Genomic DNA, 12,704 nt, shown 5'->3' on the forward strand with positions numbered 1-12,704 from the left:
AGTTGAAAAATAAATCCCAGGATTCATCCAGGTTAAATATATGATTAGGTCTGTTTTACATTTTTAGCCTACTCTCCTGAGTAAAAATGTATATGAATGATAAGAAAATGAAGAAGGAAGAAAGATGTAATGGCTACAAAAATAAAACTAACCAAGTGTTAGCAATTTCGTAATGTTGAGATATGCTTATTTCTATATTTCTGGATAAAATTAAGATTCTTCTTAAATAATAAGCAAAAAATCAGAAATCAGATATAATAGATTTCATAACTGAGTTGGTCAAAATTGAATATAGTTTCCTAGGATTATATGCAAGTTTTAAAAACAAGCCATTTCAAGTATTTTACATGCTTTTTTTTTATATTGTAGCCATTCTATCTTGTCATTCCTTCATAACATATGTCTGTTTTAACAATGTGTTTTTCCAGTTGAAGACTATTTGGGAAACATAGTACAGTTATCTTGAAACACACACCTGTTAGGCAACCAACAGACTATATCATATCCCCCACCCCCAATCACAAACTGTCTGAGGCATTTTTCTCTGATAAAGAAGACACACTGAATGAGGTATCATCAGGATCCGGTGAGGCATGACTGAAATCCATCTCTTCTAATTCTGGAGGTAAATCTGCCAGCAGTGCCTGTGTCAAAAAAAAAATCAATTATGTTGGATTACTATGCAGTCAGACTTTTTTTTTTTTTACAATTTTATATTAATAGTTGTAGTTCTTTTCTTTTAATTTATTATTGTAAATTTAAAGAAAGAAATATTCCTTTTTAAGGGTTTTACACAATTCCTTTACCTAAAACCGTAAGTCTTCACATAATATTAGGAAAGAACAAAATATAAATGCCAACTATGTGGATTAAGTAGGGAAAAATCTTAGACAAAGGGGAAAACAAGATGGAAATGAGGAGCTTTTCTGATGACACCAGTCATATCTAGGGTGACAGGCATGGTTGCAGACATGAACAACAATTTCAAACCAAGGACCCTTAGCAAAGGGCTTTTAAGTGGTTGAGGCAAGTAGTTTTCATGCTTGTTTTGTGTATTCACTGCTTACTCATAAAAAGCTTAAAATTTCATTCTTTATTGGAAATATTAATGCTTTATTAACCTTTAAGGAAACCCATATTTCAACAAAGGCCTATTTTGTTTTGGTAAAAGAATAAATGTAGCAGTTAGGGGAAATATTATTGTATTTTATTTTGGATAAAAGTTTAACAATTTGAAAAGGCCACGTTGGGTTTTTGTTCATTTGTTGCCTTTCCTTAGACTATGCCCATACAGGAGGTGAAGCATCCACTTGGGACAGTTCAATATAAGATTATGACTGCTTTAATGATTTATCTGCTTATTTCTTTACTGGAACAATTAGGATATGCTAACATCTATGAGCTAAGCTTAACCATGTTCTAATAGTTTCATCTGTACTTGTAAAACATGTTTCTGTACTAGAGAAATAGTCATGTTTTATGTGGCTGACAGTGCTGATACCCACTTAACCATAAGAAATTGGACCTAAAATAACATAGTCTGTGGAAAATTTTCAACAACATAACTTGTATTGCGAGTTTGAGGAGATTAGTTAGTAAACAAGAAGCAAGGGAATAGAAGCAAATGAAAGCTGACTAGAGCCCAATTAAGAAACAGAAAGACAGGGCATGCTGGGGGAACATAAAGAGTACACTGTTGAAAGAAGATCTGATTCTCTTCTTCAATACAATAGTGACAATTATACATCCTATAATTTTTGCCTTGTAGCACACAAATAAGAAAACATTGTACTTTTTTGTCAGGCTATATAATGAAAAACTAACAGGTGGAGAAAGTTACTATTTATTTTTGTATCATTAAATTACCCATGGATATATAGTGAAGATACCGCATGCTTTCTGAGGTACTAAGTTGCAGTAATATGAAACATACCAATTTCATGATATTCTAAGTTGTACTCAGAAGAACCTAAACTAGAGAAGCAGTTTTATTTATTTCTTCTTCATTGCATTAGATACAGTTGACTGACTAAAATTGAAAATAGAACTTAGATGTTCATTATATGACGTAGTTCATATCACTGTTGATGCATGGATTTCACTGAAAAATTCTTTCAATATCTTACTGAAGAGCAATACTGGGACATTAAACAACCCTTTGTTAATGATTGAAACTGCCCTTTTCACAAAGATACAAGCAGGCACAATTAAATTTCTTCTATTCTCCCATCCCCCATATTGCAGATTGAACCCAGGGTCTCATTTACTCTGGGAAAAACACTCGGTCAATGACTCACATCTACAGCCTCAATATTTTTTATTACATGTTTTTCATCAGTAACAAGTATTTTCGAGCTCTGACCAAATGCCATTTTTCCCAAGAGATCATTAACACTTTCTCCAAATACACACTCAGTGTCTATAATACTTATTCTAGGCTCTAAGATGTGAATGTAAAATTGATAATTATTCTTATCCTTCTCGCAGAGTGGAGAAATTGAAGTTTAAGAAAGGCGATCGATCTGGCTAGGATCACACAGTGAATTATCAGGGGAAGGAAAGACCATAACTAATGACTTAGAGCGATGTTGGCAACATTATCTGGATGTTAAAATGGCTATTATTGATTTTAAAAAGACAACCTTTAGGTAATCTAATGTTTCAGTTGGAAAGTACCATATATATTTTTTAAACCCTGGACTTCTTTATAGGGGAAAAATATCCCATAGATCATTTATCTCATCCAACTTATCCAAATAAAGGTTAGTAAAGGAAATACTGTATATTTTTTTTAAAAAATGTAAGAAAGTAATGGCAAGTGTTTCTGTTTTACTAAATAGGATAAAATATATTTCCAGAAGTAAACTTCTAAATATTTCAAGGGTTAAACTTCATCAGTTTAAGATATAAACTGGATTACTTTTATTTATCACTACTAGTATCATATATATGTAATTATATATAAATCATTCATTTTTCTGTTTAGAGACTATACACATGACCTTCCTGCCTCAAGTTTCTAAGTTATTACAGGTGTGTGACACCACCATACCTAGTGTCTTTTATGCTTGGGGAAATTATTTTGAAATTCATTATACTCAATCAGAAGTTCAAAAAAAATCATAGTTTTTATTTAGGCTGCCGACTCTATAGGCTGTGACATTTAGTATAATTTGGTATTATTTTCTATTTCAGCCCATGTTTTGTTGATATCCTACTTCAGAAGTCTTTTATCAGAAGAAAACTAGGAAAGGAAAAGCAACACACATGTTCCTTTTTTGGTAGTAATCTTTGGGAAAGAGTGAAAGGAGAGCTGAAGTTAGAAGTAGAAACTCAGACTAGGAGTTATTCTAAGATGGTAAGAGACAATGACAACTACTGCTTAACTGCTTCTAGAACTGAATTAAACATTGATATAAGACTTTTCAGACAAGAAATACATTCTCTGTTAGTATAAGGTTGGAGCCTGTGTGTGTGTGTGTGTGTGTGTGTGTGTGTGTTTCTACAGCTATTTCAAGGTATGATACTACTGGGTTTGTGTTTAACACTATCACTCTTACTCATTTAAAAAACTGTATTTTAGGTTCTTAAAAAAACAACCATTTTTTTTTTTACTTTTTTCTTTTCTTTTCTTTTTTTTTTTTTTAAATTTTCTGTGCTTTGCTTGCTTTTGTTAGTTTTAAGGTAAATTCTCAGTTTATAGCCAAGGCTGAATTCACAGCAGTTCTACTATCTGAGCTTCCTTAGTGCTGGAGTGAGGGCATAAGCCACAATACCTTTCTGATAAACACATTTTCAATATGCCAGGAAATGTGTGTCATGTATAATGAAGCAATACATTTACTGCTAGACCAGGCAACTAAAGGCTTCTGAATTGTAATCTCTATATATGGTCAGAGCTGAAAGAGTAAAATTCATGAATATGGATAAATAATATTCATGCTGGCGTTAGTCCTTTGAGGGGACTCTTACAAGCTTGAATTTTGTGTTTCAGTATAATAAATATATAAAGATCTCTTTCTTTGAAAGAAAGGAGAATTATGGGATGTTCAGAAATTAGTCTCTGGAGATATCTGGGACAGGCTATGTATGCATATTCTACTTTGGGTATATGGCTCTTTTGGTGGTATTTTGGGGGTGTATTTTTAATTGGGCTTTTATTTTTGACACTTTTTGATGAATAAAATCTTCAAAGATAATTTTGTAAAATACAGTTACCTGAATTTCGTACTACTCACACATAACTCTTCTGATAAGGAATCAGCATGGTGATAACTCAGCACCAAACTTGACATCATTTAATATTAAAAGTAATATTTTATACAATCAGGCTTAAATATCCTTATATCATATCATATCATATCATATCATATCATATTAATGTTGTCTCAAGAAAAACCTGAGGGTCAAAAGTAATTTGGAAGGAATGTTTAAACAAATGTCCATAGGAAAAAAACAAACAGCATTTCATTTTTGGATGGGAAGTGGGAAGAGTCAAACACTTTTACTTACATTGCAAAATGTGATACACTATGGTCACAGAGAATTTCATGAAGTAATTTCATGCTTTCTTAGTGAGAAGCAACATATTATAGAACAGACTATGTCCAAACATTTGTGAGTTCTAGCAGCTGCTGGTGGATAAATAAATGCCCACTTTGTTTTCTCATTCAGAAAAAGTCCCCCAAACGCTTGGTCTAGTTAGGGTTTGACATAGCTTTATCATTACAAAAATTCTGAGGAATTTCTTGAAAATTAATTTTAATTTTGGTTTTCTCTACTTAAAGGCTATCCTAAGATTAAGAAAATTTTCTAAGCATTTTTTTAGACTTTGTATGATAGTAGCACATACACAAAAATTTGAACCTCAAAAAATTATGTTTAAAAAGATCATAAAATAACCATTTGCTCCATGAAATTCAAAGCTGGAATGGAGACTACAAATGAAGAGATATGAAAAATCCAAATATGACATGTCATTTTTCAGCTTGACACGTTGTGGCTTACTCGTCTCTCACGGGACTTACCTGCTGCTGTTCTTTATCATCAGCTTTCATAGCGAGAATCAGGTTTCTAACAAAAGTCTGGAGCTTAAAGTATTTTTGCTTTTGAATCTCTAGCTCATTTTCAATGAATCTGACTTCTTCATTCTAAAGGAGAAAACATCAAGTAACAAAATTAACCCATGTAAACTCAAGCTTATACACAACTAATGAACAATAAAGCACAAAAGCAATCACAGGATGAGAACAATAAAGAGAATAAAATTTTGTCATAAATAAAACAGAAGGAAATTATCCTAGTATTCAAAGGCTGCATTTTAAACAAATCATCAATAGAAAACAATTTGCAAACAGATTCCAGGAAGAGAGGAAAATAAGAAAGACTTCTCTTCTTGGAAAAAAACTTTCCTATATCAGACTTAATTAGCATTTGGATTAGTGTTAAGGATAGAGTTCAATTAACCCTAAGAATAATAGAAGATGAAACAATATTAAGTATATTATTCACAAAGTCAAACTCTAAAAGCTAAAACAGTTATTTTGTACCCAGAAGGGACTGAAATTACTAAACTTTTAAGAATACATTTCACTAAATGTAAAATCTAAAAGAATAAAATGTCAACAATAAGATAGGAGGAGGAGGAAGAGGAGGAGGAGGAGGCAGAGGGTTAGGAGTTCAAGTCCAGCCTTGACGGCCTAGAGGCTACATGGAAAGTTGAATAAAACAACAAAAACAAACAAACAAAGAAACAAAAGAATGGAAAGAATCAGTAGAAACATGCTCTAAAATTAAAACACAAATTACACACTGGAAGAAAATACTCAAATTCACATAAAAGCAAAAAAGATATCAAAATTTTTACATTTTAAAACTAGTCTCAGAAAAATGTAGGCAAAAACTTCAAGCAGACATTTCATGAAAAAGTTACATATTCAAATCATACTTAACATGATTTTCATTAAGGAAATGCAGATGGAAACCACAGTGAACTACTACTACAAAACTCAGTTGCTGATGAGAATATGGAGCAATTAAAAGTCTAAACATGACTTGTGGGATGTCAGGTATTAAGGGGAGTTTGCAAACATTTATCATAAAATGTAAGATGTTTTCTTAGTAATTCTACTATTAATTATTTAGTTTACAACAATGAAAACACATGATTTTTTTGCAGCTTTATTCATAATAGCCCCCAAATGCAAATAGTTCAGGCTTCATTCCATATTGTTGTAATTTGAATGTGAAATTCCTGCCTTAGGCTCCTGTCTTGGAGGCTGTGAAACATTTATGAGCTAGAGCCTTGCTGGAAGATATGTCACTGGAAGCTGATGTGTTATAGCTGCTACCACTACCTGTCTTCTGTTTGCTTGTGGATAATTCATGCAATGTGACCGAGCCCCTCACACTTCTGCCCCTGTGCCTTTCCTGCCATAATAGGCTGTCTTCCTTTGAACTGCACACCAAAACCAAACCTGAAATTGCTTTTTGTCGGGTATTTGAAAACAGGAATAAGAAAAGTAACTAATAAGAAATGAATAAAAATTTGACAAATTTACTTAGTAGTACATTAAATTAAAAAGGTGAGTGTCTCTGTATGGATATTTTTACTGTTTGGGAGCTATGTACACTGATTAAATAGAAGCATACATAATACCTCAAATAATAAGAACAGTAGTAAAAGTTACGATGAACATTGTGATATATTTCTATTGACACCAGCACTCGAGTTTGAAGCCAGCCTGGGGTAAATCCTGAGACCCTGGCTCAAATCCCAACCAAATAAAATAAAGTTAATTCTTGTTGTCTAATAAAAGGTTTGCACTATTTGACTATTAACTGACCCCCAATCCTCTCACTGCAGCCTTGGGTGGCCACCCTTCTATTCTATTTCTTTGAGCTTAATTATTCAAGATATCAAATGTAAGTGGGAAAATGCCATATTTATCTTTCTGTACCTAGTTTATTCCACTTAGCATAATTTATGTTCTCAAATTTTATTCATGCTTTCACAAATGACAAATATTATTTTTGTTGAAAAGCACATGTGGAGAATATTATAAATAATATGTATTCTATAATTATGGAAAAGGCAAAATTTAAAATTCTTACCATAGAAAATAAGTACTCAAAGTGATGGATATGTTAATTCACTTTATTTAATTATTTTACATTGTATTCATAAATCATACTTTAACCTTGTAGCTCATGAATATATAAAGGTATAGTTTGTCAATTTACAATTAAAATATAAATTATTAATAAAAGTAAATAGGAATAAATTATCCTCCTTGACAAAAACAGTAGAAGTACATGGAATATTCTTTCTAGCTGGAGACCTGGTCTAGGAGCACAACAGGAAAAGACTTTAAACAGGATTTGTTCAAAATGCTTCCTAAAAATGCTTATATAAAAATTAGTTGATTGTATGGCTATTTTGGTATTTCAGTCAAGTAGATGTTGTGGTATTAGTCACATCCAATTTGTGAACATGTTTCCTATGCGACTTATTAGTTGAGCTTAAATCTTAATTTATGTGATGAGACTGCTTCCTTCTAGGCCACTTAATAAGTGAAACATCTGTCCAAGCTAAATTTCTGTTCAGTCACTATACAACTAAGATAAACTAAGCATTCTAAAGAAATCCAACATGTTTCTGCCATGACATGGTCTGCAAATTCTAAATCTTTGCTTCTGTTAGAACTTATTGTCAAAGTGTTAGTAAAATATTGACCAGAAAATAGTTTTCTCCAGTTTTGCATTTGTTTGTTTCATATTTGATACACATGCATATGATATATGGACGGTATGTGTGGTATGTATGTGCGCATATGTGCATGTGTGTACATGCCTGTGTCTTTGTGTGTGTGTATGTGTGTGCATCTGGATGAGTGTGTTTGTGTATGTGCGCGTGCATGCGAGCATATGTTCAGTTGCTCACCACCTTATTTTTTGAAACATGGTCTCTCACTGAGCCTGAAACCCACTGTTTCAGCTATGCTCAGTTAGCCTTTTGTCAGGTTTACAAGATGTGTCACTAGGTCAGTTTTTTTAAATGAGTACTAGGGATCCAAACTCAGGTCCTTGTGATTTCACAGCAAGCACTTTACAGATTGAGCTATCTTCCCGGGCCCTGTTTTGCTTTTGGTGTTGAGATTTTAGAATTATTTTTATTTTCAGTCTCGTTGAGACAGAGTCTCATATAACTAAGGTAGCCTTGAACTTGCTGTGCAGTTGAAAGTACCCTTGAATTTCTGATCCTTCTGCCTCCAGTTCCTACATTGGATGTACCAAGCACACTAGGCAGAAAGTCATTTGAATACATGTATCTATGAATACATGTATCTATCATCACTGGGTGGCTTATTTACACACAAGGTCCTCCTGAGCTGTACTTATAGTCCATCAGAAAACATTTAAAAATATTAGTTCATATTTGCAAAAGTCATGAAAGCATCTTTTCATATGCAGATCTCTAATTTTCCATGCAAATATTTCCCTTCTTTGAGATTTATGAAATGTTTGAAAAACATAAACAGCTTTAAGATAATTTAATATTGCAGACATTTTCTTCTCAGAAATGCTTTTTGCAAGCATATTAAATGCTTCCTAGATTACAGGCAGTAATTTATGTGTACTTTAGAGATTTTCCTTAGTAAATTGAGTACTTGTAAAAGCATCGAGTAAGACAATAATAACAGCCACCAAGTTTTACAAAATAATGCCTATCTAATTTTGTTAAAAAAATCTCCCTACATTCCTAGTAAACTGTTTATATTTTGCAAGATGATTGTTGTGAGACACAAGGCTGCAAATATGCCAGAGTTTTGATCTCTGGGAAGGCTATCAGTGGCTACCAAGTCTAATGTCCTATTGTGTCCATCACCATGCCTCCTAAGGATTTGGTATTAGTTACAACTCACAGAAATATGGCTTTCTAATGATGCATATCAATCAAGAATGCTACCACATCTAAACTGTGTTAATAAAATGCACTAGATATATTCTTTTAGATTGCTATAATAAATCTCAAGCATAGAAGATGAATTCAATGTGGAAAAGGTTATAAATGCTGTAGCCTCCAATGAATAAACACTTGGGAAATGGTATTAAAATTATTTCCAGAGACAAAATAACTAATTCAATTACTTTCTCATAAACTGCTTGCTAAACATCTATGTGCAAAGGGTCTACCAACCAAGTAATAAAGAGGTGATTAAAATATGTTTCTGCTTTCAAGAAACTTGTATTGAATATACTAGAATGGTATGTTCTACACCACAACATGCAATGGCAACTCCAGGCAAAGTTCACAGATGGCAAATGGAAGCATTAAAATAATGTGTATAAAATATATATAGTTTCTCAATATGAACAAATATAATTAAAGGAAATAAGTTTAAATATGGTAGAGATGATAATGAAGAATGTTTCTAATGACATATTATAGTTTCCTTCTTCCCACAGTATTTCCCACAATTGAAAACATTAGGTCACTAAACAGTCCTTTAGAATTCAGTGCAAAAACTCACTGACATTTTCTGGGCTGGCTAATTCACAATGCCTTCCTTGGTCTTTAGCTGCAAACCTTCTCAAGAAGACCGGCACTGAAAAGGGGAGAGGTCTTGGAAAGAATCCTCTAAGTCTTGAGCCCAACCCTATTTGACCTGTTCAAGAGTGCTAAGTGGGACACACTTAAACAGCTGTACAATCCAGTCCTCTCGCCTGGGCTTTCCACAGCCCGTGCCAAATAGTGACCTGGCCTGCAGAGTCATTTTAATCCTGAACCCAGTATTTAAAAGTATTATATGACCATGGAGGAGTCATTAGAGTGATCTCTTCTAATTCAGAACCAGCAAATTTATAATTCAGCTAGTTGAAACACAAGTTTATTTTTTATTGAAAATGTATATATCCTTTTTTAAGAGAAGACCACTTCATATAAACCAGGCTGGTCTTGAATTCATTGAACTCCTCCTGCCTCAGCCTGATGCCTGCCGGGATTACAGGTGTGTCCTACCATATCTAGCCAGACATGGAGCTTAAATACAGAATTTTATTGTGCCTTTTGGCCACTTAGCAAATAAAATAAAAAAAACAATTTCCCTCTGCGTTTATTGTTTATAACACTCAATATTTTAAAGCTTGCTATGTTATGAATATTAGAAAAACAATTTTCACAATGACATTAATTTCAGTTATACTATACTAAAACTGAAAGGATTTTTTTTGAGAAAAGTGACAGCTGTTTTTTAATGAAATGGTTGTCTTTGTTACTATCATAAGCTGTAAATGCTGATTATGCTTCACAAAAAAAATTATTAAAAAAGAAGCACTGTGTGCCAAAATTTCAGAAAGACCAAACCAAGATAGGCTGCCGAGAGCACTGGGAGAGCACTGTACATTTATGCAAAAAACATATTGATAAAGACTGATAGCTTATGTCAAAATTGAGTAAAAACAAAATTATGCATGACACACTATCAAAGGATGCCATCCAATTTAGTAACAAGTGACATTAAGTAAAGGTCATCTTTATTCATATTCATCCCATATTTTCATTGGGAATTGTTTTTCAAATTCTCAAAAAATGGGTACCAGGCACAGTCTTTGAAGAAATTGCAATTCAATAGAAAATTAGCAATGGACACTGAAAAAGAAATTCTCTCCTTAACTAATTACCCCTCACATGATACTGTTGTGCTGATTTTGTTTGAGGCAGGTTTAATGTTGCCCAACCTGATTTCAAATTACTGGGCTAAGCTGATGCTCCTGCCTTATTCCCACACAGAGCTGGGCTCTAGCAGCTTCATCACCATTTAAAAGGAAACAGTCTTTCCTATAACTTCACATTAAGTGTCTCTATGTGTTATTCTCAGTTGTTAAACACCATCGATGCTAAATTTTGAGCCAGTGAACAGTTGGTTTAAAACCGTAACAACCAAATAAGCAAGAATTATGAAAGTGTCCAACATTTTGACTACTTTTCAAGATGCCTGAGAAAAATCAGTACAGAGGACAAGTCTATCAGATGAAAAAAAAAAAAAGAGAGGCACTCTACATCTTTTCTACTCACTAACTTCCCTTAAAAAATTCAGAATTGGAAGTTGTTTTTACCTTGTAATCCAGGAGAGAATTTTCTTGTTCTACCTCGGAATTGCTTATCATGTCACTTTCTTCATCATCGATAATTTCTATTTTCTGTAACACAAGCAGAGAAACTTTCACAAATATATATATATAAAATTAATACATACAAAGTATACAACATACTTCTTCAATATTTAGTTTTGTGACAGAGTCATCTAGGCTATCTAGACTGATTAAACTTTGATAATTTGCTCCTACATGTTACTTACACACAGCATGTGTGTCAGCCCTTATATCTTTAATTGGTGATTGATAGCCCCCTCCAGTGATAAGAGATTAGCCTTCAGTAAAGGCAATCTACTTTAACCACACACACACACACACACACACACACACACACACACACACACACACACGTGTACATACTAGAAAGGGGTTTCCTTTCTGTTCCAATAACATTCTTTCTTCTAATGAACAATGTTAACACATGGCATGCATCCCAAAGGAACATAGTGTCTAAAAAATTCACATGCTTATTGCACTCCATTAGCTAGACAATTAAAAGCAGACATCTGTGATTTGATGATGAAAATCGCATGGTGATTTGTTCTCATCATTGGACAGTAACAAAGACAGTAAAGAGAGGACAGAGACAGAAAGAGGCTCCATCAGCTTTAGAATTAGCACAGAGCAAAGCATGAGCAGTATCTTGAGCATAGTACATACTTAAATAGTATCTGTCAAAATAAACCACATAGTGCAGTGTTGATGAAAAGAATACAAACTCCAATCAGGAGGGCAAACCAAATTCTTTAATTAGAAAGTCTTTGTGTTTTCAGAAAGAAAGGAAAAAGCAATAAGATCAATTAAAATATTTTCCTTTCCATGTAAAAAAAAAATGTAGTTAAGATAAAAGAAACTCTGTTAAAACATCTAAATACTACCAACCAAAAGGAAACTAAACCTTATTTAATTACTAGACAACCTTTTAAGAACAAGCACATTATTAGCGTCATGTTGTAGGCAGAATATGAAATTAGATTTCTTACCCAGAAACTGCCTTCAACCACTGCATGGGCAGTAGCCTAATGTTTTGTTTCCTATTATAATCACTATAAACTTAAGTCTTAATCACATCATACTTCTTATTCTAAGGTCTTTAGATTTTCTACCTATTTAGACTGTTTCTTGGGAAATGGAGCTAAGCATTTAAGAGAAGGCCCCAATGGCCACTGTATAGATTGTGCATATAAATAGATCTTATATGTCTTGGATTTGTCATCCATGACTCATAATTGGGGGCACTCAAAACTTACAGGCAGAGGAGATCAACCTTTGAAAGTTTGAAGTTTTGTCTCTGAAAATCAATTGTTCTTGAAAAATTAGGTGCCTAAATGACTGTGGGTCATAACTCACGGCTTCATTTGTTATTTTCAGCTGTCTGCTGCTGATGAGATGCGATGCAGAGAAATTCAGGCTAAAAATGAACACATCTTTAGGGGAAAAGATATTTAAAATGTAAATAATTATATTTTATATGCTATAATTCACATCTAGAGCAGGAGATATTTGCTGTGATTTAAAATATTAGGACAGTTCATTGTGGGAAACAG

The 12,704-nt window shown here is 33.2% G+C and overlaps 1 protein-coding gene across 1 annotated transcript in view; it reads right to left on the reverse strand.

The window, feature by feature from the left end:
• Positions 1-518: 518 nt before the first annotated feature.
• Hdx (highly divergent homeobox) overlaps positions 519-12,704 on the reverse strand; it is a 92,312-nt gene continuing 80,126 nt past the window's right edge. The window contains exons 7-9 of the mRNA XM_052171155.1: positions 11,119-11,202; positions 5,028-5,150; positions 519-644 (exon numbers count right to left, since the gene is read on the reverse strand). Of these exons, the coding sequence (XP_052027115.1) occupies positions 519-644; positions 5,028-5,150; positions 11,119-11,202 (333 nt within the window). The remainder of the gene's footprint in view (positions 645-5,027; positions 5,151-11,118; positions 11,203-12,704) is intronic.

This window comes from Apodemus sylvaticus, chromosome X (assembly GCF_947179515.1).
Source record: "Apodemus sylvaticus chromosome X, mApoSyl1.1, whole genome shotgun sequence".
Taxonomy (NCBI): Eukaryota; Metazoa; Chordata; class Mammalia; order Rodentia; family Muridae; genus Apodemus; species Apodemus sylvaticus.